Genomic DNA, 26,985 nt, shown 5'->3' with positions numbered 1-26,985 from the left:
TTGTCAGGATTATAACCTTGGCCTCTTTCTTTGACTGATGTTTGCTCTCAGACTTGGACAGGGTCTTGGTCTGTGTCGGTGGGGGTCTGTAGGTGGGGCACAGTGAGATGTCAGGCTTCTCAAAGTCACATGAGGTAATTGTTTAATTTTCTAAATCTGGATTAAACTCCACTATTGCCCAATCCCATTCAGATATGGCGGCTGGGGGAAGGGAAGGGAGGGACAGATGGACTGACACATGGTCCATGTCATCCTCCACCTCCTCACCCCCTCCTCTCTGGATAATCTGAGCGGGTAACACTGGGAGAGGGAGAGTGGGGGAAGGCACCGGGCACTTGTTACCACCTCTCCCTCTTTTCTGGCAGCACCAATCTCAGCTTCAGAGCCAAAGCACGCAGGATGTGGGCAGAAAAACAACTTCTCCCCTTGTGAGGCTGGAGCGGGAGCAGCTGAAGCGGTGCTCATGCTGAGGCTCTGGTCTGCAGCGGGGATCCCAGCAGGACTAGATTTACTGCTAATCCAGCATAAGGAGCGTGCAGGGACAAGCTGCTGGGCTGTGGAGCTCTACTTTTTCTTTTCATTTTCTAATCGGCCTGTTGGGAAGTTTGTGTTCCAGCCTCTGTGAGGATGTGAGGATGCTATCTTTGGAGGCTCACTGAGAGAACCTGTTTGAGCTGGACGTTCATGGCCAAATGCAGAGTGAGGGCAGCAGAGGAAAAGCAGCGTAACGGCACCATGTCGGCAAGTCACGGGGTGAACCGCAGCGGCATCTACAACTACTTCCTAAACATGGTGGCCTATCAGGTGAGAGAAGGTGGAGGCTCCAGTCTGCAGCATCAGTTTAACATGCTTACAAGATAAAAGAGTAATTTATCTTATTACACGATCATTTATTTACTGTTCAGATGATTTTTATGTTTTTATCAGTACTTGTACACAGGTTTCTTGTATGGAAGTATAGTGGCATTTTTTATTTAAATCGAGATATTTATTGTTAAAAAATATTATAAATATATAAATATAAATTTTATGTTTAATTGGACATCAGAATCTTCTTCTTGGCCAATTATGCTTACGCAACAAGGAATGTGACTCTGGTTAGCTTTGCTCTCAATGTACAGGAATTTAAAAGTAAATACAAAAAATTGAATGAAACTGAAAAAGTGTAGAAATTAAGATTAAATACGTACAAGCTCTTGTTAGGTACTTTTTCTAGTATATAATAGTACATGTGCATTGATAGTATGGTTGCAAGATGTGCAAAAGAGTGCAATTATGCCGACCGGGTATGAAGAGTAAAATGTGTAAGAATGTGGGCAGATTTGTATGAGGTAGATAAGATAATTTAAGATAAGTGCAAATGTGAGTATGAGGTGAGCCTTTTAACTGCAGTGATTTAAGTAACACTGAATACAGTAACTAGTATAAATGTGCATTTGATGCACTTTCCTCTGACTTTCTTATAGTATTAAAAATACAGTAAACTAGTCGGAAAAAGCACAGGATATTTTACACTGAGCAGGGCTAGGGTGCTTCTTAATGAGTGCTATTTCCTATTTTATGACTCTGTGACTGTTGAGTGGTCATCAGAGTAACTCTTTGACTGTTGAGAGGTTGTCAGAGTGACTAAGACTGCTGAGTGGTCATCAGAGTGACTCTGTGACTGTGGAGTGGTCATCAGAATAACTCTGTGACTGTTGAGTGGGCATCAGAGTAACTCTGTGATTGTTGAGTGGGCATCAGAGTGACTCTGTGACTGTGGCGTGGTCATCAGAATAACTCTTCAACTGTTGAGAGGTCATCAGAGTGACTCTGTGACTGGAGTGGTCATCAGAATAACTCTGTGACTGTTGAGTGGGCATCAGAGTAACTCTGTGACTGTTGAGTGGGCATCAGAGTGACTGTGACTATTGAGTGGGCATCAGAGTAACTCTGTGACTGTTGAGTGGTCATCAGAGTAACTCTGTGACTGTTGAATAACTCTGTGACTGTTGAGTGGTCATCAGAGTAACTCTGTGACTGTTGAGTGGTCATCAGAGTAACTCTGTGACTGCTGAGTGGGCATCAGAGTGACTCTGTGACTTTGGAGTGGTCATCAGAATAACTCTGTGACTGTTGAGTGGGCATCAGAGTAACTCTGTGACTGTGGAGTGGTCATCAGAATAACTCTGTGACTGTTGATTGGGCATCAGAGTAACTCTGACTGTTGAGTGAACAACAGAGTAACTCTGACTGTAACTCCATAAAGCTAACGCCTTTAGGAAAACCCAACTTAAAAGAGAAGGCAAAATAAATGCTCAAATATCTTGAGAAAACAGCCAAACTGCAATTGTGGCCATGGGAAAAACAGAGAATGTATAGGGTTATGTCTGCTTAGGACTTGTGTTGTCTTTGTAGTATATTCAGGCTTTATTCCAAACCACCAATTAAAGACTGTTTTGACAGTATGTACTGCCAGTCAAGGTTCAAGAATTTTTTTCATACTTGTTGCATTGCAAGCACCACTTTTAGGCACAAGCAGCACCCTCAGCATCAAACACTTCAGAATTTATTGTTGCCAGGTTCTGTCATTCTCTGATAGTATCTATATCACTCTATTTAAATAGCCCCACAGCTTTTATATTTTCCTCTTTCAAGGAAAAATCACCCAAAAATAACAAAGTAAATAAATGAATGAGTCCTGGCGTCAGCAGCAACTGTACATGTGGAAATCTTGCCCTTAAAAAGATGAGTTAGATCACTGACAAAGTGTCTTAATGTCTGTAAAAGATCTGGACTGGACTGTCTTACAAAACACCAAGTTCTCCTAAAGCTTTTCCCTACAGTGAAAGCATTTATATTCTTTCTCAGAACAGAGGAGAGTTTTTAGCCAAAGTTATTCAACAGGAGGATCTGGTGTATTTTTGTTGGGTACTACTATCAGTGCTGGATTAATCCACATTTGGTGCTGTGAGTATTTGGGGCAGCAGGACGGTGAGTTAAAATAAGCTTCAGTAGAAGTGTTAAGAGATAATTGAACGACAGTTCAGACAGGGTGGCATGCTGATGGGGTTTTAATAGTTATTAGACAACAAAAGAGCTCTGGCACAGAGGAAAATGATCCACCAGGCTCTGGAGATGTGAAAAACATGTTAGAAAAGCTAGCAGGGAGGCTGAGTGGACTGAAATGTTAGTCAGTGCTGGTTATGGTCTGATATGGAGAGTGAAGCCTTTTGGAGCTATTTATTTCTGGTTCATATTAAATTTGCTTAAATGAATTAGTATTTTTGCTTTAGAAGTTTTTTATTTAGAATTTATTTGCAAAAACACTTTCTTTTGCTCATTATTTCTTTAATGCTGTTATGCATTGTTAGAATCATAGTTTGGGTGATTGGGTAACACCTGATGTGATAGCAGTAGGTAGGTAGAGGACCCTGATGGATGTGAAATATATCCTGTGCAATGGATACATACTGGCTTTCCACGGCCGGCTGCTGAGAAGCATCCCCACACCATGATGCTGCCACCACTGTGTTTCGCAGTGGGGATGGTTATATGTGGTGATGTGCAGTGTGTGGTGTCTGATGGCCAGAAATCACCATTTTGGTCACATCAGACTTTCTTCGACTTGATCAAATTGGCTCCCACATGCCTTTTAGTGAACTCTAGTCAACATTTGATGAGTTTTCTTCAACAGTGTCTTTCTCTTTTCCACTTTCCTATAAAGTGTTTACTGGTGTAGAACCCGGGCAACAGTTGTATGCAGAGTCTCTCTCATCTAAGCTGCTGAACCTTTAACCCCTTCAGAGTACTTATAGGTGTCTTGGTGGCCTCTCTCACTAGTCTCCTTCTTGGACAGTCACTCAGTTTGTGAGGACGGCCTGATGTAGGCAGATTTACACATGTGACACATTCCTTCCATTTCTTCATGATGGGTTTAACTGAACTCTGGGGGATGTTCAGTGCCTTGGATCTTTTCTGTATCCATCCCCCGACTTATACTTTTCAGTGACCTTTTGTCTGAGTTACTTGAAGTGTTCTTTTGTCTTCATGGTGTAATGGTAGTCATGAATACTAATCAACCAGTGACTGGACCTTCCAGACACAGATGTCTTCAGACTACAAGCACTTGAGGCACATTCACTTCACTCCTGTGAACCCCAGTTCACTAAGTGTGAAACTACTAGCACCAATTGGCTGGACCTCTGAGCTCTAATATAAGCATTAGCAGCTAAGATACTGAAATGGAGAAGACGATATTTGTAACTATAGCAGTTCAAGTAGAGCTGCTCTGAGGTTCACTTTAACTTTTCTAGTAATAATGATAGATGTAAGGCTGATTACATGTAATAAAAAGTCGAGTGGGTCCACAGCAGCCGGCTGTCCATCTCAGTGATCCAGAGGAACTTATGAGACATGGAGCAGTGGAGCTCCCAGGAAGATAAATTCTTAGAGACTTAAGTGGTACATAAAGATTCAGTGATATGTACTAACATATGAACGCATAGTATATAGAGACAGAGAAGCCCAGTCCACCATGACCCCTGGCAGTCTGGGCCTACAGCAGCATAACTAAGAATTGGTCCAGGCCTGAGCCATCCCTAACTATAGTATAGATAAATTGTAAACAGCTGTAATCTCTTCACATCAGAACTGCAATGCATTTAATATGACCTCATTTTATTGTAACCATAACAGATTATTTTTGAACCTCTTGGGTAAAATGTTCAGTGGCTTTATCAGAAAGGCTAAGAATACGCAGCGTACCTCTCTGGTAAATATTGTTTCTGTCCAATGACCCCATTCCTCCCACGCTCGGTCTGGTGAAACAATGACGACGGGCACATTCCAGTGTCCATACTTCCATGCTGTTTAATTTGTTTGACAAGCATAAAGTATGCCGTCATATGCAACCAGCATTCTTTCTGCAATCCTGACCCAAAAATCGTCTGCACACACGTCACATCCACTGAGCAGAAAAGAGACAACAGACGGTGCACTGCTGGCTGTAAATCATGTACTGGATGTATAGAGTGAGTGTTCACAGTGCAGGCAAAGGACTTTGTAAAAGCATCAGAAGAACATAAAGTTAAATATAGTGGAGAAATAAGGATTGGTTCGGTTAGGACACTGGATGGATATTTCAATGGATTCACTCAGGTGTGTTGGCCAGAACACCACTTAAGGCCAGAATATTCCAGAGTAGACAATAATGAGCGTTGAGATTTGGTTATGGATGTTTACTTCCTTTTCATCACAGTGACATGTACAATCTGCCAACGACCATGCAGTACAACTTGCATTTGGGTCTGGCTGAGTTCTTGCTGTTGGTTAGCTTTGGACTAGCTGTGGGTTTCCTGTGATTTAGCTGTGGTTTAGCTATAACTGACAAAAATAAATATACATCAATAGAATCAATAAATCAATAAAATTAATTCCAGTCAGACTGTGAAATGATGCTTTCTTAAGAGAAGTAAAGAGATGACACGTTGGATCTGAAGCAGTTTAATATAAAGGACATCCTGGTTCACATCTTCATGCGCAGAAAATGAACAAGTAGAATACTTTCACACTCATATGCCTCTAACATCCGGTTCCCTTTAACATAGAGTCCCTTTAGTGGACAGCAAAGTTGTTATTCCAGACATTCTGGAGCCACACTGACACACAAAACTATAGCATAGCATATAGGCCTACCCAACAAGTCCCCATCTGGAGTTTATTAGCTTAAGAACATCATGTGCGGACAACATTTAAAATTCAGGATAGTTCATTTAAAAAATACATACTAAAAGTTCCCCCTTTTTTTGTTTGTTTTGAACTAATTTCTTTTTTTTTCAAAGTAAACACAATATATATCAATCTGAGATACACAAATATAAAAGTACATAAGTCAATTCACTACAACTCAACCAAAAATATCATGATAACTATAAACCTAAAAAGAAGACCATTAGCTCATACAATGTTCACTGTTAATTATCAATAGAATTCACAAATCAAAATGAGCAGAATCAATACAATTAATTCAGGCAGACTCTGTAAGGTGAATACCTTACACATTTGGAGATACAAACACATTTAATGTTGCCGTTATGTCATGGGGTCCCGCAAGGCTCTGTTTTAGGCCCCCTACTCTTTTCTTTGTACATGCTCCCTTTGGGGTCTATTTTCATGAAACACAATATGTCATTCCATTTTTTTGCTGACGACTTGCAAATTTATCTTCCCACGACCCCTAAAGGAAATTCTTTTACAGTCTTACAAAACTGTCTAAAAGATGTAAAATCATGGATGGAGTTAAACTTCTTACATTTAAATGAAAAGAAAACTGAAATAATAGTGTTTGGAAAATCTGAACACCTGAATGGTGTTGACAGTGTTCTTGGTCCGTTAGCCTCCTACTGTCGCCCTTTTGTTCATAACCTTGGTGTCATCTTTGGCAGCTGCTTCAAATTTGAACATCAGATCAGTTCAGTGGTTAAGACCAGCTTCTTTCAGCTGAGACTGTTGGGGAAGGGTCAAGCCCTACCTTCCTCCAAACGACTCTGAGAGGGTAATTCACATGTTCATCACCTCTCGCTTCGATTATTGTAACTCTTTGTATGTTGGTCTGGACCAGCCGTCTCTGCGTCGCTTGCGGCTAGTTCAAAATGCAGCTGCACGGCTTCTGACTGGCAAGAGACGACGAGACCACGTCACACCGGTGCTGGCTTCTCTCCACTGGCTTCCTGTTAGTTTAAGGATTGAGTTTAAAATGTTGCTTCTTGTCTTTAAAGCATTGCATGGATTGACACCTCTATATCTGTCTGAGTTGTTGCACCAACATGCTCCAATCAGAGCGCTGAGGTCAACACACCAGATGCTTCTTGATGTTCCTAGGTGCAGTCTTAAAACCAGAGGGCGTTGGCTGTGGCTGCTCCTAGACTGTGGAACAGTTTACCTCTGAACATTAGAACAGCTCAGTCTATAGATCATTTTAAATCTTTGCTGAAAACTCACTCATTTACACTGGCTTTTAATACAAGTTGAACTTGACATTTTGACATGTATTCTCTTATATTATTGATATTGCTAGATCATTATGTGTTTTTCGTGAGTCATTTATTGTGCTTTTACTGTTATGTCAAACCCTGTAAAGCACTTTGGTCAACCAAGGTTGTTTTTAAATGCGCTATATAAATAAACTTTGACTTGACTTGAACCACAGACAATCATGATTGATGAAGCGACCCACACCAGGGTGGTGACACCAAAGGCAAACAGGTAGGTTTCCCTGTGGCAATACAGATCTACTCCAGAATCGTAGTTGGGAGGATAAATGGGATAGATCCAGCAGCTACTTGTTTTATTCATGCACAGCAAACTTCAGATAGAGTTAATCCACAGCACACTGACTGCATGGCACTCTGCACTACACTGCTTATTTCCTGATATTATTTGCAAGTATTATTTGCCTTGAGGTGTCAGGTTATAGAAATGAAGTATGGATATCTGTGTTGTAATTCGGCCCAGTAGGTATCAGATATGTTGGTACTGATACCATGTCAGTACAGGATGTCGATACTCATCCCTATATATGGTGTAACATTAATGTTTTACACCAGGGGTGTCATAAGGCCCAGTCAGAGAGCAGGTCTCATCTTGCCCGCATGTGAGGGTGATCACACCTGCCTCTCACTGAGTGTGGATCAATCACTGCAGTGCCAGGGTGCTTTTATATACTCTGGGGTTGCAGGGCAGATTCGTTATCTCACCATCAGAGTTAGTGAGCATCTCTCCTTGTGTTTTCTTGTGTGTTTGAGCGAGAGTTTGCATAAGCATTACACCTTATCAGAGAGAATTTATTATGATTAACCAGTTGCCTAGGGTTGAAGTTGGTTAGTGCTGGAGGCCTTTACACTGGTCTGGTGACCTTGAGGAAAGCTTTCTCATTCTCTCTTTGAGTTTTGTTCCTAGGCAGCAGTGGTTTCGTTCTCTTTTCTCAGTATCATTTAAGAAGGGGAGATTTTTAGTTCTGGTTTGTCACAATTAGCCTTGGTTTTTTCCCCTTTCCCAAATATTGCTTGCGATTTTAGTGGTTATCCTTTTGGGATATTAAGACACCTGGGTCTGGAATTGCGTCACGTTTTCCCAACTTTCTGACAACAAAGGCTGGATTGAGGGGAGCTGGTATATGTCGGAAAACACTTTTGTCCAAATCAACGTACATCTGAGAGAAAGTCCAACACAAGCAAAGATCTAGAGAGGAGGAAATATCAGTAACGTGATTCAGCAGGGTCTTTCAAATAGTCCCATCACTAACCTCAATAATAAAGCATTTGAAACAGTACAAAAACATCCTTATCAGCACAGAGATCCTGCTGCACATGATGAGAGGTACGGTATATTTTGATCACTTGTGCGTCAAGTTTACCATTCAGTCAGGATTAACGCTCAGATTATCTGGTTGTTCTTGGAGAGAGGCAGATCCTTTAATCATCCACAAACAAACAACTTCACTAACTGCAAACTGCTCTGTGTTTCTTTGTAAAAGCATCTTACATGTGGTGATTTTAACCTGATCAAAGCTTTCATTAGAACTTTGGTATATAAATAAAGGATGCTCTGCCTGTCAGTCTTTATTTAACATGTAGAGTTTACATCAGATCCACCTTGGCGCTGTTATCCAGGGGTGGTTTTAGTCAGCAGAACTTCATCAGCTCTGAGAGGAACATCAGAACTAAAATCAACACATCCTAATATTTTAACATGTTTCTAGGCCAGGCAGAACAGATGGACTCTATGAGTAACTTTTTATATTCTTAACATCTCTTTTAATTCACTCTCAGCCCCTTGTTTACACTAAAAATACTCTCCATAATCATTGAAGGTGGTTTTAGACTTACAGCTCACATTCTATGCACCTTTACATTGACTTTGTCTTGGAGCATTTGGCCCCAGGTAGCTGCCTAACTTTGCCTGTTGGTAAGACCGCCTATGTGCGTGGCCTTTATATGACTGACTGTGTTAGATTTTAACACCCTCTCAGTATTAATCCTGTATTATAAGTAGGCCAGAGGACAGGCGTGTGCAGTGGTGAGGACGCTCATGAAACAATTGGCTGCTGCACGAAAGGCGGCTTACTACAGGTTCCACTTAATCAAAACTCCGGATCTCAGTGTTTTATTTTTATTCATGTGATTGATATAACCTATAAAAAGACTGGCTTGTTGAATACAAGGAAAAGCACCTTTCTGACCTCTTCACTACGTAGTTTAGTTGCAGGATTTATAAACAGGGTTTTAATGGCATTGTGCAGGACTTGAAATCTTGTTAGTCAATTTTAATTTGTTGTTGTTTACAAGCATAAAATGTCTTCACATTGTCAACAAAGTCTCATGGATTCAATCTTTTTGTATGTCATGAATACTGCAGCAGCATTTCCCAGCCTTTTCGGTGTACAGTAGGTTGTTTTTATTTCCTTTATTTTCAGTGGCCCTAAATATCATTTCATCAGATGCCAAAACATTTATCTAAAAAAGATATATATATATATATATATATATATATATATATATATATATATATATATATTACATAAGAGCTGTAATTTCAGTTGTTGACAGGGTTCCCGCACACTTTTAAAAAACAAGATGTTTTAAGGTTTGGAATGAGAAAAAAATGACACCACTTCAGAAATAAGGCAAACATGTGTTTTAAGACTCTGGAAAAAATACTTCCTGTTTCACGGCTTTTTTTTTTTTTTTTTTTTTTTTTGCCATGAAAAAGGAACTTTTTTGATGTAATTTGAGCCTAAGCTTTACACTGGCAGTTGTAAAAAGGCTACAACAAACAATGACCAAAACATTACAGTTAATACAGTTTTGAGACACAGTGGTTTTTATCTTCCCACAAGAATAGTAGTTATGTTTGCAGTAGGTGACCCCTATTTAACCTGACATGGCAGAAAGAGTGTTTCAAATATCCATTGCATGCATGTACAGGTGCATCTAACAAAATTAGAAAATCATGAAAAGTTATTTTTTGCTGTGAATTTACCTCAGAAAGTTAAACTTCCATAGATTCTAGATTAATCTCATACAAAGTAGAATATTTTAAGAACTTTGTTTCAATCTTGATGATTACAGCTCATGAAAATCAAAAATCCACTATCTCAAAATATTACACTATTGTTGAAAAGTATAATTTGCAATGGTTTCCCGAGCCTTCATTCTCTCAGTCTGGTTTAGTACACACAACCACAATCATGGGGAAGACTACTGACTTGACAAATGTCCAGAGGACAATCACAGACACCCTTTAGAAGGAGGGTTAGCCACAGAGGGTCACTACAGATAGGCTGTTTTCTCAAAACAAAATCATGGAAAGCTGACTGGTAATAAAAGCAGCAAAAGCAGCAGGGATGAGTTCAGACTTAAGAGGATTGTCAAACAAAGCAGACTGAAAAACTTAGGGGAGCTTCATAAGGAGTGGACAGAGACTGGAGTCAGTGGATCAAAAGCACCCACACACAGACGGGTCCAGGAAATGGACTATAAGTGTTGTGTTTCTAGTGTCAAACCACTCCTGAACCACAGAAAAAATCATCAGTGTCTCGCCTGGGTTAAGGAGAAAGAGAACTGGACTGCTGCTCAGTTGTCTAAAATCTTATATGGTTAATTCTTAATTTGTTTGTAAATTAAGGTCCCAGAATCTGGAGGAAGATCAGAGAGGCACAGAGTCCAAGGTGCTTGAAGTCCAGTGTTTTCGGTCTCCAACTGCAGCCGCAGCCTTAGTACTAAACACGCCCCCCACAAAACACGCTACCTACAAAATACGCCCACTTCTGTGGGTACAGTACAAACCACACCCCCTACAAACCACACCCCCTACAAAACACACCCCCTACAAAACATGCTCCCTAAAAAACACGCCCACTGGTGCTATTAGCATAGCTTTACCATTTTAGTTTCCACTGGTTAGGTTTAGGAGTAGCTCATTGGGGTAGGCGTGTGTTGTACGGGGTGTGGTTTGTAACGGCTGCAGCTGCAGCTAGACCCTTCTCGATGGTTTGAGGTGCCATGTAATCTGCTGCTTTTGGTCCACTGGTCTTTATCAAGTCCTGAGTCAACGCTGTCAGCCGTCTACCAGGAGCTGTCTGAGACCTTCATGCTCCCATCTGCTGAGAAGCCTTAAGGAGATTCAGATTTCTTTTTCCTGCAGGACTTTGCATCTGTCCACAGTGAAGCCAAAACCACCAGAAACTGGTTTGCTGACCATGGTGTTAATGCATTTGATTGACCATCAACTAGTCTGACCTGATCTGAACCCTGTAGAGAATCTCTGGGTCATGTCAGGAAGAAGATGAGAGGTGCTGAAGGCTGCTTTCAGAGAAACCTGGGCTTCATAACATCCCGGCAGAACCACAGAGTGATTTGCTCTATGTAACATCACACTGATGCAGTAATTTGTGCAAAAGGAGCTCCAAACAATTACTGAGTGCATAAACAAGGACAATTTTCCAGAAAGTCAGCATTTCTGTATCATAAATCCTTTTATTGGGCTGGTGTTTTTTGATATTCTAATATTTTGAAATGCATCAGTATCAGCCAATATCTGCCCTGTTTACAAGCTTCAGCCCTGGGCATGAACAGATTTTGTATGTTTTTCTGTTGTGTCCAGTCATCTTAATGCTGGCATCTAGCTAACTGCTGATTCGGCATAAGAAGTCACCAGTTGGGCACACTATGATCTGTTTTCATGGTCAAACATGAAAACAGATCATAGATCCTCAAGATGCATTGACCAAAACATTAGTAGTGGAATCAGTTCAATTATTATTCTAAACTCCAGTATCATTATGGAGCATTGAGCATGTATAATATATTGCAAATATAATCTATTTATTCTAAAGTATATTTAAGTCAATTAGGCCACAGAGAGAGAAGTCAGCAAATGTGATCTTTTTACTGCAGTCAGTGATAAGCGAACTGTCCCTTTAATCATGCTTCATCTTTTAGTGGGTTGAATCATTTTTAGCTCTTTACTGTACATGATTGAACCTCTATTTTTACTCAGCCCATTCAATAAGAAGGTGCTGGATAATCTCTGAGTTATCCCTCAGATTATAATGGGCACGTGACTATTATTAATATTTCTGGATCCAACACACAGGCATTCATAAAAATGGAGAGAACATTACTAAAGCTGCACATGTTGCATCTTCTTTAATGTGATTAATCCTCCAGTGTTCAGTAAAAACACACGAAGAAAGCTGGAATGTCGTCATCTGTCCCAGTTCCTGTCGACGGGCTGTAATCTGCAGAGTTTGCCGAGCTTTAGACAGATGTGCGTGCAGGTTTTTTGCTCCTTAGATTTAGTTCAGGATCAGCAGTGATGGGCTGACATCCACAGCCCTGATTTTTCTGAATCAGAACCAGCCAGATGCTGATGGACTGGCTGGGTTAATCTTCTGCTAACTGACGTTCCACTGAACGCTCCGCCTGAGTCAAACTGTCTGATGGTCTGACCTCCAGACGTCTTCAGACAGCCGGAGATTGACATCCTGGTGTAATACTTGCTCTGTCGTCATCGTTAAAACGCTTAATAAGGAATGTCTGAGAGAAAGGATTTCATTAATGTCGTACTTACTATACAGCTGTCAGGCTTCCAAGCAGACGAGAACATTAAGTGACAGCATTTATAGCCTTGTTTCCCAGCTGGTGGGCTCAGTGGGTCTCGGATGTATTCCATGAATTAAAATGTGGGTAAAAAAAAACGATGATGTGCTTCTGTTTTTGAAGGATATGCCTCCATGTCTTTGTTCTTGTATTTGATCTCAGGTACATAATGTTAGCCTTGCAAGGCTGATGGATTGTCCAGATTCCATGTCTGTCATCAGGTCATAGTCATGTCTGAAGGGGACCCTTCAGCCCAGTCTAAGGTCCTGAGTGCTGCAGAACAGGTGTTAATTGTGGATAACTGTACTTTGCTCCATTCAGCTTTCTCTTGACCCTGACAAGTCTCCCAGTCCCTGCTGCTGGAAAAAAAACAAAAAAAAACCCCACAGCATGACGCTGCCGCCACCATGCTTCACTGTCAGGATGGTATTAGGCAGGTGATGAGTGGTATCTGGTTTCCTCCAGACAGAATGTTTAGAATTGAAGCCAAACACTTAAACTTTGGTTTCATAAAACCAGAGAATTTAGTTTCTCACAATCTGAGAGTCCCTTAGGTGCTTTTCTGAAGCAGGCTTTCATGTGTTTTACACAGAAAAGAGGCTTCTGTCTAACCACTCTGCCATTAAGGAAGATCAGCGCAGGACTGCAGTGATTGTTGTCCTTCTGCAACTTTGTCTCATCTCCACACAGGATCTCTGGAGCGCAGTCAGAGTGACCATCAGGTTCTTGGCAAGGCCCTTCCCCTCTGATTGTTCAGTTTGGCTTGGCGACCAGTTCTTGGAAGAGTCCTGGTTGTGCCAAATCCTTTCATTTGAGAATCATGGAGGCCACTGTGCTCTTACCCCAATCCTGTTTGGGCTCTGCAGGCTGTACCTTTGACCATGGCTTGGTTTTTGCTCTCATATGCATTGTCAGCTGGGAGGCCTTCTATAGAGAGGTGTGTGTCTTAAAAAATCATGTCTACTCAATTTAATTTACCACAGGTGGAATCCAGTCAAGTTGTAGAAATATCTCAGCAATGAATAAGAGTAATGGGAGGAACCTGAACTAAATGTCAAGTGTTGTTGCAAAGGGTCAGAATACATATGTAAATGCAATAATTCAGAATGTTTAAAATTCTGTTTCACATTATGGGGTACTGATTGCACATTAATAAGTGAAAAAAAATGTTTTGTTCTGTAGCATCAGGCTGCAACATAAAAAGAATTGAAAAAGTAGTTCTTCGCTATTCTCTTAATAAAAAATATCCTGGTGTCTCATTTCTAAAACAGTGCTTAGAATCCAGACTAACTGTATGTTCACTAAAACTCCAAAACTGGTGTACGCCAAAATAATTCTGATGTGCATGCATACGTTCATGCATTTTTTCTTTATAAATCCCTAACCACCTGGAAACACATAGAACAGTCAGTGTCCTATTTAGCGCTTGAGACACGTCAATGCAGAGCCCCTTCTGAGGGAAAATGCATTGAGAATCCTGACAGCATTAAAGTAAACTTTATTACATTGAAACTGAGGTGCTTGTGATAGAAAAGGTGGTCAGACGAAACTGATAATTTGCAACGGCAGGAAGAAATGAAAAAAACCCCCACTGATATTACATTGCTGCTGCTTCTCCTACAGCACCAAAAATCCACCATTCATTATTACACACAAGTTTAATTGCAGTTTATACTTGTTTATAGGATCCACACTGATTTCTTCGTGTAATTTCAGATCTCTCCTCCACTACAGGATAATTTTGAAGAAAGATATGACTGATCTCTCCAGGATATTAAGAAATAAAGTCTGATCGCTGACAAACACATTTATTTATTTACTTTTTTTTCTGGCGAGCTCATCCTGAACTATGATTTTGAGGGTATATAATGATTATGTGAGAGCCTCCCAGGCTTCATTTACACACTAAGCTAACTAATATGATTAATAAATTCAGGTGATAAAGATGTGCACAGTGACAAAAATGCAAAGATGAATCCGTGTGGAGCAGACATCACTGTGTCTGTTTCCTCTGTGCATCTTTCAGCACAGTAAAATTGGGTTAAACTAAAAATCAGTGTGTTTAAAAGGAAAAATGTTTTAAATAATAAGTGGTCTGCAGTATTTCTCCCTTTTGGCGTTTGGATTTCTACGTTAAACAATGAAGTTCACCTACGATCAGGGCGAATGAAGGTGTGACTTTGATAATGAATGTATGGCAGGTTTTTAATGGATAAATCTTCACACATTTTCATAGATTACAGATCTCTAGACATGCACGAAATTTAACTGCCTGCTCTGACAGTGGGAGATCAGATGCATTAATATCAATATGGCCTCAAATTAAAACCTCACTGCATGTGTCACTAATTTCCCTCCAGAAATTTCGTACGCATGGGTCAGAGTTTGCTTGCAGGTGTGCTTATTTTAATGTCAGGTTTGTTTTTCTGGATCACACGCTTTGCCTGGGGAAGTGGCCTACGCCAACTCCAGGCCCCGTTTTTTACAGTGGCATGACTGAGACTCACACTGCTTCTATAGCTGCGTCAACACTAATCTCTTGACTGGCAGTACGGCTGACATTTTTACAGGCTTGCAGTTGCTCTGTTAAACTGCACTTCTAGCTACCGCTTCTTTCTCCTCAGATTACACTGATTGGTCCAATCATTCTCTGACTGGGTATCAGCTTGAATCTGCAAGATGGATCCGCCTAATGACTGACATGAAATCTGGACTATCAGCTTTGCAATGTTTGCAAATGTTCTGAATAATAATGTGTGTTCTTCATTTTTATGCTCCCATGTTCACAGTAGCCAGGACCAGGGACTTTATGTTTTTAGGGTTGTGTGGTCCGATCTTGTGACTGAAGGATTAATTGATTAGATTTTTGAGGTCATAGGTCAAGGTTAAAACCACCCAAGCCCTTCTTCTTGACCTACCATGGTACTTTTACTTTCCAGGCCATGTAAACTTTGGAAGGCAGATACACACAAGGCAGCAGTTGTTGAATCTATGATATACAGTATACTATGATAAACTATATAGAGATCAAATCCTCATACATACTACATCACTTTCAACCCTTTTATACCATGTTAAAACAGCTTTGCAGAGCCTTGCTGCACACATCAGTAAAGTAAATAACTGTACTTTTCTCGCCAGATGTACATTTGCTTTGTTTCCCCTCAAAGGAAGCCCGGACCTCCACTCTTTCTGTTCGGTTTCCTGTTGAATTCTTACATGTATGTTGTCTTTGTTGACTTACCTCCTTCCTCTCCTCCTTTCTCTCCTCAGATCTGCTGTTGCTGTGGACCGGCTCCCTGCTCGCTCTGCTGTGCCTTCTGTCCTCCGGTCAAATCGTCCACCAGCACGCGGATCATGTACACGCTGTTCCACATCATGAGTTGTGCCGTCTCCTGCCTCATGTTGTCCCAAACCGTCTCTGAGCTCGTCAGGGAAAATGTGAGTGGATCTGTCAGTTTCATCTATCAGTGAAACATTATCACACAGCAGAGAACATGATGTCATTAAACCTGAAAATTCAACGTGCACTGTAAATATAAGTGGAGTATGCAGGGATCAAATGGCAGTATTTGAGATGCAAAAATATATATATAAATACAAAATTTTATGATATAAAAGTATTAATGTGCATCTTAAAGAACATTGCCAGTATATTACATATTAAGACACAAAACCCAGAAAGGACTTACGAGAAGTCTATAAATGATTTTCCTGGGAATACTTCTTCTTTAATTAAGGCTTTTTGGTTCATAATTAAGTACTTCAGTACACATCAGACCACACACGGCGCCCATAAAAAGTAAAAACTGATTTCTACAAAGAAATATCAATCAAATAAAAATATGTAATGTGGAATAAGTGACTGCATGAATACCCTCTGTGTGGATAGGTCTCAATCAGTCTTACACACCCAGTTACTGTAATTTTACTCCATTCTTCTTTGCAAAACAGCTCAAGCTCTTTCAGTTTGCCTATTTCAAGTCTAGTCACAAATTCTTTTTTTCGATTGAGGTCTGGGCTTTGACTCAACTAACTGAGAACATCTTGTTGTCTTTAAACCATTAATATGGATCTTTTTCTGTATGCTTTGGGTTGTTGTCTTGCTGGAAAATTAATCCTCTCCCTAGCAGTTGTTCTGCAGAATGAATAAGATTGTCCTTCAAGATGTTCTTATATTTTGTTGCATTCATTTTACCCCCCACGTACAAGTCTTTTAGGACCAGCTGCAAAGGAGCATGCCCACAGCATGATGCTGCCACCACTGTGCTTCACAGTAGGGATGGTGTGTTTGTGGTGATGTTCACTGTATGGTGTTAGCCAAACGTCTGATGGCCAAAAAGCACCATTTTGGTCTCATCAGACCAAAGAACATTCTTCCACTTGATCATGAAGTCTCGCACATGCCAGTCATGTCCATCTGAAACACTGTATGGGCTGTTTCCCTGATGGACATGAAATATATCCCGTGCAATGGATATATATTGGCCTTACAGGGCTGGCTGCTGAGAAGCATCCCCACAGCGTGATGCTGCCACCACTGTTCTTCACGGTGGGGATGGTGCATTTGTGGTGATGTGCAGTGTTTGACATCTTGTCTGATGGCCAAAAGCACCATTTTGGTCTCATCAGACCAAAGAAATTTCTTCAACTTGATCAAAGAGTCTCCCACATGCCTTTAGGGAAGTCTAGTCGACATTTAATGAGTATTTTTCAACAGTGGCTTTTTTCTTTTTCCCCTTTCCTATAAAGCTTTGGCTGGTGTAGAACCCAAGCAACAGTTCTTATTTCAGAGTCTCTCCCATCTCAGCTGCTGAAGCTTGTTACTCCTTCAGAGTAGTCATAGGTGTCTTGGTGGCCTCTCTCACTAGTCTCTTTCTTGCACGGTCACTCAGTTTGTGAGGACGGCCTGATGTAGGCAGATTTACACATGTGACATATTCCTTCCGTATTTGATGATGGATTTAACTGAACTCGGGGATGTTCAATGCCTCAAACATTTTCTGGTATCCATCCTCTTGACTTGTACTTTTCAATAACTTTTTCTCTGAGTTGCTTGGAGTGTTCTTTTGTCTTCATGGTGTAATGGTAGCCAGTAATACTGATTAACCAGTGACTAGACCTTCCAGACAAAGGTGTCTTTATACTACAATGACTTGAAACCCATTCATTGCACTGCTAGCACCATTTAGCTGGACCTCTGTATAGTTAGGTCAGTCACTTTTTAGGGGGTGAACATTACGCAATCACTTATTTTACATTCCATAATGTTTTTTGAATTGTCTTTTTCAATCTTTGCCCATGTTGTGTGGATTGATCCTGTTTTTCAGCTGGTTTGCACAGATTTGGCAGCTGAAAAAGTGCAATCATTTTACTACTCAGGCCCTTATAAATGATCGAGTCTTAAAGCTGATTGATCACCATTAAATTCCGGCAGACTACATCAGCATCTTTTAACCTTCCTCTCCCCCTTTTGTGTTTCAGGTGCCTTTCTTTAACGTGGTGTGTGACCAGGCACATGGTGGGGGTCACTGTGAGATGCTAGTCGGCTACTCTGCCGTTTACAGAGTCTGCTTTGGCACATCCTGTTTCTATCTGATGATGGCGATCTTCCTCATAGACGTGAAGTCAAGTCAGGACTTCAGAGCGCTTATACACAACGGGTCAGTGCTGCAGAGTTTACCTTCTCAGTCTCATCCTAGACACAGACTTTAACCATGATGGAATTTTAGAAGTTATATTTTAACATTTTTCAAATGTTTAGAAACTAATTTATATGCATTTACACAAATTTACAATTCATGAACCAACACAACCTATTGTAATGTATTGTATCATATTAAATTGTATACTACATGCATATACTATACTATTTAATCCTTTTGTATTTTTTATATTTGTGTAAAAATTTCCAGCGTCAGGTTTTCCAGAGTTTTCCTTTGAATCCCTTGTCTTTAAATACCTCTTGTTCAGAGAGAGTGTTTCCACACTTAGCTCACCTGACTTTACCTCCCGCTCTATTTAAAGCTCTTTGTTTTGACACTTTCCATGGCTATTGATTAGAGCGGTGACGTGGCAGGGATTAGGATTTGTAGGGCCGGTCTTCTCTGAGTTAAGTCTGCTCACAGAAGTCTCATCAGCGCCTCAGTGAAAGGTTTCCGGGTCTTTGGCAGAGGTTACAACTCTGTGGGGGTCAGATAGTGACACACTGCCCCACTGAAAGCTGACAAGTCCTCTTTAACAGGCATGGAAGGATTCCATTAAACACTTTAGCTGCAATTTTCTCATCATACAATCCAGTCTGATCCAGTGAAGAACATTAAGACTAACACTTGGCCACTTTCTTATGTACACCTTGCTTGTACAGGAAGTTAACCCTCTTTTGCCTTCATAAATGTATCAAATCTATGTTGCATAAATTCACCAGGGTGCTGGAATGGCTCTCAGAGATTTTAGTCCATACTTATGTGATAGCATCAGGAAATTACTGCAGGTTTGTTGGCTGCACTTAAGGCACAATGGCCTTGACCTTTGACCTACAGAATCTTCAGATCATTCTTGAGTCAGAGTGAAAATGTTTGGAAAGTGTGAAGAAAATCCCTCCTTGAGATATAGCGTACAGAAGAACAAAGATGGACGTGTACAGTCTCTGCTTCTGGCTCCATCTTTTGAAAGAGAAAATAAAAGTTAAGGTTTGAGTCTTTGGGCTTAAAGTTACTTAAATGTTAACATATTTTTCCTTTGTTTTCTCTTCTCACGTTGACCTCAGTTTCTGGTTTGTCAAGTTCATCACCCTGCTGGGGACGTGCACCGCTGCCTTCTTCATCCCAACAGAGTCCTTCCTACATGGTGAGGAGCTGAGACCAGCCCTCTTTAGTTCGCAACCTTTTACTGAGGATATATAATTATGTATTATGAAGGCTGTATTAATCATGATAACAATTATATTTGATTACAAATACTTTTAAAGAAGCATTAAACATTTGCATTGACTGAATCCTACCTGCCCCCTCTCACATCTATGCTCATGGCTCTTTCTCACTCAGTCAGCAGCAAACTGGTGGAGGGGCTGCAGCTTCTGCAGAGGCAGTGTTTACACTTGTTGTAACACAGCTACTATTTGCAAAGTGCTTATCTGTATTGTATACTTCTAAGTTGTTATATAGCTTGTGACACAATACAATTTATTGATTTGATTCATAAAGTTGGATGGTGGGTTGCACAGTTTATGCTGTGTTATGTGTTGCACATCTGGCTCTTTTGACTTGTGTGATCTCTGCCGGACTTGTTTTTATTGAGCTGTGAGCTTGAAATAACAAAATAGATATGCACATTAGGCCTCATAAGCTTGTAAAGCTTTCTGCTTTATAATCCCACTTTTCTCCAACTATGCCCAACTATGCTCTAGTTATTATCCATCCTTCTCAGCTTGTTTAATGTCACTGTATATTTCTGCTGCACTGAACATCCTTAAAAGTGCAGTGGCCTCTATGATTCTCAAATAGCAGACGTTTGGCACAACCAGTACTCTTTCAAAACTTGGTTGCCCGACCAAACTAAGAAATAGGAAAAAGAGAGGTGACCAAGAATCCGATGGTCACTCTGACTGAGCTCCAGAGACCCTGTGTGGAGATGAGACAAGTTCCAGAGGGAAAACCATCTCTGCAGCTCTCCATAGATTTGGCCTTTATGGCAGAGTGGCTAGACAGAAGCCTCTCCTCAGTACAAAACACATGAAACCCCACTTGGAGTTTGCAAAAAAACTCCACATGAAAGCAAAGCAGGCAAAAATAGGAAAAAGCGAGGGGAGTGTAATTACTCTCTAAATGCACTGTATTTCAACAGTGTTTCAACATAAAATAATGTCATTTTGTGTAAAAAATACTTTTCAGCTCTATTAGGTATACCTGTTCAACATTACTGCAAATATGTAATCAGCCAATCACATGGCAGCAACCAGTGCACCTAGTTATTAGACATAGGCAAGATAATGTTTCTGAAGTTCAAACCAAGCATCAGAAAGGAAAAAATGGTTATTTAAATTACAATAACCTACTGTTTTTACTAATGTGACCTTATCAGGGGTTTTTCATTTCAATGCATTGACTTCCATATTGATCTGAAAGTGAAGACATGCTGGGAACAGGAATAAAGCTGTGATTGTACATCCCTCTGTAACCTGCCAGAGGGCAGCAGAGATCCTGAAATGGCTCTGGCCTCATGTCTGTGAGTTATTGGATCATAAATCTCTGAGCAGTGATGTCTCTTTGTTTTGGAACAATAAATCTGTTAATGATACTCGTCTGATATCAGAGCTCTGATATGATTTACAGCTCACGATTGTCTCTAATTTCCCTGAAATAAATCAAACTCTTCTTCTTCCTCTCTCTCTCTCTCAGCTTGGCATTATGTTGGTGTGGTGGGAGGATTTGCCTTCATCCTCATCCAACTCATCCTTATCACAGCTTTTGCACACACCTGGAACAAGAACTGGTGAGTCACAGGGTCCAGAAACATCCAGTATTATATCTAGGTCTACTGATGCTTGAAGGTATCAGTCCTGAGACTGAAAGCATGGGAAATATTTTTGATATAATAAAAAATATATATCTGTAAGCAGCATTTAAAATTCAATAAACCAACAGTATATCCACATGAAAAATAAAACACAATGGAAGGATACAGGTTGAAACTTTTTACACATTTTCTTTATCTGTAGCATAGACTTAAATAAAACCTCTTTACTACCAGGTTTAAGTGAGACCCGAACAGAAAGAGTTTCAAACAGATGAGGACAGAATTATTAGCCCACTGTCTGGCAGTAGTGCTGCATTACAAACAAGGACCAGTAAAATAAATGGAAAAAATATTTTTTAAATTTAAATAATTGTCACATGAAAGATTAAAATGTCCAAATAAGTTCATGACTGTTCAAATATTTAAAAAACGTTGTCCATCCCTACCCATTTCCTTCAATTACATGTTGTTATTGGGGAGATTAGCTGTCATTGAGTCCAGCTGAATTGGCTTGATTTTTTTCCTTCTGATTACTCTGTTTTTATTTCTGTCTTGTACATGAATTCTTAGTTTGCAATGAAGCAGTAAGAGAGTATAGTTGCGCCCCGACTTTTCTTCACCGAGTGGAGTACTTGAAGAAAAAAAATGAGGAAAATATTGAGAAAATGAGAAGAAACCTGCAGACTCCCTCAACTGACTCAACCTTTTCATGAACACTTGGCTCTGATGGATGGAAACTGCAGAGTGAGTCTGCACAGGATGGGTTTAAGGTTGAAGCTCTGCCTTCTGTCCTTTTCTTTTTGCTCTCAGGTTGACCGGAGCAGCAGAGAACAAGCGTTGGTATCTGGCGGTGACATGTGCCACGCTCTTCTTCTACACAATCGCCACCATGGCCTTCACCTTCATGTACAAGTACTACACCCACCCCATCGCCTGCCAGCTCAACAAGGCCCTGCTGTGGATCAACCTGGGGCTCTGCGGCCTCATGTCCTTCATAGCCGTCACGCCGTGCGTCAAGCAGAGTGAGTCGATGAAACACACTCGTGCATCTGTCATCGACTCACGGCAGAGAAATAACACTTAGAGCATCTCTTCCTCCCGCTGAAACCGGTTATGCTGCAGATAATAATAATTAGATGTAAGCTAATAATATCTGTTTCTTATGGACTAGAGAGCAGCTTCATCTGCACATGTTGGGTTTTGTGATCGAAAATACAGCTGCTCTCAATGCATTTATTTATTTAAGTGTTTTTTTAATGCATTAGTTCTTGGCAATTCAAATGTACATTCTGGTCACTGTGGTGGTTTAATTTTGAAGTAGTCAAGCATTTAAGATTAGGTGGAATGAAGTATATTTTTCCATTGACTCCCTGTCTCTCTCTCTCTGCAGAGCAACCTCGATCAGGACTCCTTCAAGCCTCCATCATCAGCTGTTACGTCATGTACCTTACTTTCTCTGCGCTGTCCAGCCGCCCGCAAGAGCAAAGTAAGCGAACTAACCAAACAAAGAGCAGAAACACAGAAACAGATCCGAGCAGCTCCACTCACACGCCGACCTCTGTCCAGTGTTAACTGACGCACAAACGTCCAGCATGGATACTTTAGGGCTTTAGGGAGATTTACAAGGTTGAATTTAACATAATGATCAAAGGAGAAACACATGGTGCAGGAATAAAAACCTGCAATCATGTCAGTGCAAAAATGCCTAATGCAGTGGTTCTGATTTTAATGTGTCCTGGACAACGCAAGTTTTATTATCAGTAAGAAAATCCTCCAAGTGACCCTTTGTCTAGCCTCAACCTCTTGTTACTGGGCTTCCTTCCATTTGAAACAGTTTAAAATACCAGAGATGGGGTGCAGGTGACCTAGTGGTTTTGGGCGCGCCCCACGTGCGTGTTCAGATAACGACACAAATACAGAGGAGTGATTTTCATGGACAGGATTTCAAGGCACAGAGGAGAAGGGTTTCTGGTTAAGGCATTCCAGAGTTTCATCTCTGCTGTTTACAGATGTGGTTCTGTTGGCTCCCTCAGGTGTGGACCTCCATCAGGTCCTGGGAAAGTTTGTAGCAGAGTGCGAAGCGTTGGGGATGAGAGTCAGCACCTCTAAGTGGCTCTTTGCCAGAAAACGGTGGATTGCTCTCTCCAGGTGGAGGACAAGTCCATCTTAAATGAAGGAGTTTTCCACCAGGTGGTCCAATTCGACTACGTATGGTTTGGTACAGTGAACCCAAAATAGTTTATGTTTCCACAGACACATGTACCCTCACTGGATGGGTGGACTGTAGAGGCTATGCATGTGACTTAACAGTCAGTGAGAATCTCTGCAGGTCTAGCCGCTGAGTGGCAGAAAGCTCAGACTGGTGGCAGAAATCAGTAGGGAGTAAGCAGCAAGCAAGTGCCTTGATTTTAATAACTACACCTTAATTATGTTCACCACAATCAGTCCAGATGCTTAGCTGATATGATTATAGAAATGTTTGGAGCTGTAATGGAGTGTTCAAAAGACACAAAATGAAGCTGGGTTATTACAATAGCTAAAACAAGCATTAAGTTAGTGATGAATATAATCTAAACACCACTCCATTCCCCCTCCTCTTACCTCAATGGAAAATTATAAATTCAGCAAACCATACAATAAATTAAAGTCCAAGGTGATAGGACTCTTGTGGAAATGGCTTATGTTTTATAGCTGTAAATATATTCCCACAGTGTCCGATTAATAGTGATGCACAATATTGGATATATATATTTGGCAATATCTCATATGCTGATATTTACAGCTTTATTTTAGCTAATACGGATATCAGTACAGATACAGGTACTGATATTTAAATATGTTTAAGATAACTGAAAGTTCAGTCCTTTGAACACAATTTTAGGTTTGAGGATGAAAAAGAAACAAACTTTTTTCTTAAAACACACTTTCAAGTATAAAAAATTAGAATGAATAAAGACAAAGATCTCCCCTTACATAGATCGTTGGTCCAGCCTAAAACTCAACTAATTCATTAATTTTACAGCTGATATATGCTAATATGCACAACCAAAATATCGGCAAAAATGTTGATATCTGCCGATACCGATATCTGGCCGATAGTATCGTGCATCCCTACTAATTAACACAGCTGCTTTTGTGAGAGGGGTCTGGCTGCAGACCGTACATCTCTGATGGCTTCTCTCACAGACTGTTCATCTAAATCACTGTATATCCCAGAAAAGAACGGCCTACTTTGTACTTGAAATCAGGTCCACATACATTTCAAAAAAACCTGATTTGTAGCCACATATGAAAATCCTTGGTCCAGGAAACATTATAGATCTCTGTTGAGTACAAATATCCCTTATATAAGCTGATAGTCTGTTTTTCCTCCTGTTTTCACCCACTCCTATATATATATATATATATATAGAGAGAGAGAGAGAGAGAGAGAGAGCTATAGAATTCTCAGTCCACTATATAATGTTTGTGTTTTTTGGCCCAAATGGGGCAAATTTGCAAACCACTGAAATACTTAAAATTTTACCATAACTGAATCATTAGAATTTTTTGTGAGTATTTAGGTATGTTCAGGCCTTCAAATTATTATTAACTATTTGCAGGAATGATAATATAAAGAAGAAGAATACATCAGTTTTAATTGGTTTCCCTGCTGTAAGAGTACCACACTACACACATCAGTCCTTTATTCAAGGGTTTAAAACTGCTGGTTAACCCCGGAAAGAATGAGCTGTGGTTCCTGAAAGCAGGGTGTTTGTGTGCTGTCACTAAACATGTCATGTTCCTCTCTCTGTCAGTTGTGTATCAGGGCATGAACATGACCGTCTGTTACCCCAGTACGGGGCAAGAAGGCATCCAGAAGGAAGGCAACGCCGTGGCAATCATCGGGGCCGCCATCATGTACTGCTGTGTGCTCTTTGCATGGTGAGCACACTTCCTAATCATGGAAAATGTTCATATGATTTCACTTTAACACCCCTAAAAGGAGAACTAACCAATGTGTTTCTGATTTCCTCAGTAATGAAGCTTCGTACCTGGCCGAGATGTTTGGTCCATTTTGGATGATCAAAGTTTACCGTTATGAGTTTCAGAAAGCGACCTGCTGCTTCTGCTGCCCTGAGGAGGAGGAAGGTCTGTGCTTAAAAATATAATGAATTAATCTAACTTCATTATGTTTTTGAGCTGCATAAAAAGAGTGTTTTGTATCTACGGATGAATTCATCAGAATGTATTTAGAGTAAATGGTGATATTGGCTTTGACCCCAACATTGTTGCAGGTTTATAAATGCTCATTCAGTCTCAGGTCCATGATATCGTCATGGATGTTTGTCAGTTTGATAAAAGCAATCATTCTCCTCATTATCTTTTGTTGTTATTGTCTTGATTTCCTCAGTTTTGTTTGACAGTGTTTGAAATGTTTGCTGCAGCCGTTATATGAAGCATCCTGACTTTATAAATGTGTCTCTTTCAGTGGATGAGGAGTTCGCGATTGACGACGAGCACAAAGGCTGTCAGAAGGTCATTCATAATGAGACGCAGAGAGTGGCTTACAGCTACTTCTTCTTTCATTTTGTCTTCTTCCTGGCCTCGCTCTACGTCATGATGACCCTTACTAACTGGTTCAGGTTAGTTCAATCTTGTTCATATTCAGCGCTGTTTTCAGAGCTATTTGAAATTTATTGATTAGAAAGCCCCTTGAGATGCAGCATCTCGTTTTCAAGGGGGACCAAGAACATGTAACGTTTCACAAAACAAAGCTAAAGAAGGGGCACAGCACAGATGTCTGAAGGGAAAAAAAAGCTAAGACAGTTGCAGCTACCATTAGCAATGGATTATGGGAATCTTGTAGGATTGTGGAATGTGTCGTTCCTTCACTCTTGCAAATATAAGTGCACAAGGGCTTTATGTTGAGATCGGCTGATCTAAAGTATCACAGAGTTAATTTGTGACGCTCTTCCTGCAGCTACGAGTCAGCCGTGTTGGAGACCACGTTCACCCACGGCAGCTGGTCCACCTTCTGGGTGAAGATGTCGTCCTGTTGGGCCTGCGTCATCCTCTACCTTTGGCTCCTGCTGGGTCCTCTGTGCAGATGTCAGACTGAATCCAGACCTCGACGCTCACGCATCAAACGACGCTCAGCATCCTCCCGCCACGTCTCCGTCAGCGTCTGAAATGCTCGGCGAGGAGCCGGCAGGAGGCAGACAGGCCACGATGTGAGCAAGAGGCCGGTGACTCCGAGCCTCCTTCCCCTGCAGGAGGGGGTTTTCAGGAATGATTCTCAGAGCTTGTGGAGCTGTGAGAAGGACCAGTCAGAGGACCCAGAGCTGAGTCCCCTGTTAATAAATGAAGACCTGCAAGAAGACCTGATGTCACAGGATGAACAGCGTGGAAATAAACCACATGGACAGACCTGGACGAAACACACTTACAGTCTGAATTGCCAAAGGGATCAGAAGGAGCGAACTCTCTCTTTATGATGTGGGAATTATAGTAAGTGGGTGTAAAAATGGGTACATTTATACATTTTTACTCTTAGTATTATTTGATATAAATGTTTAGGTTTTTATCATCTAGCAGAGGAAGAATTTTTTATATTTGCTTCTAAGTTGCCGCAGAGGCAAACATTTTCTATCTGGAAAAAAGCAGCATTGTGAAACTCATGAACAAATCTTTCTGCTTGGAAACAGGACAGGAGACAGAGTCGGGAACAGGGATGTAAGAATGGAAAAGAGAAACAGGAAAGAAGCCACAGATCAGACTTGAACCTTGGTCATAATGAAAAACTGAAAAACAAGACATTTACAAGGACTTTTTCTTCTATCATGTC

The 26,985-nt window shown here is 40.7% G+C and overlaps 1 protein-coding gene across 1 annotated transcript; it reads left to right on the top strand.

The window, feature by feature from the left end:
• Positions 1-684: 684 nt before the first annotated feature.
• Positions 685-26,329, top strand: LOC121513459 (serine incorporator 4-like). Its single transcript, XM_041793231.1, has 11 exons — positions 685-804; positions 15,915-16,082; positions 18,126-18,304; positions 19,411-19,490; positions 21,041-21,134; positions 21,969-22,180; positions 22,549-22,644; positions 24,956-25,082; positions 25,177-25,289; positions 25,630-25,783; positions 26,122-26,329. Exons 1-11 carry the CDS (start codon positions 685-687, stop codon positions 26,327-26,329), a joined length of 1,551 nt encoding a protein of 516 aa, XP_041649165.1.
• The last annotated feature ends 656 nt before the right edge of the window (positions 26,330-26,985 follow it).

The sequence above is a fragment of the Cheilinus undulatus genome, linkage group 1 (assembly GCF_018320785.1).
Source record: "Cheilinus undulatus linkage group 1, ASM1832078v1, whole genome shotgun sequence".
In the NCBI taxonomy this organism is placed as follows: Eukaryota; Metazoa; Chordata; class Actinopteri; order Labriformes; family Labridae; genus Cheilinus; species Cheilinus undulatus.
The sequence above is the reverse complement of the archived record's forward strand: the minus strand, read 5'-3'. Positions and strand labels throughout refer to the sequence as shown.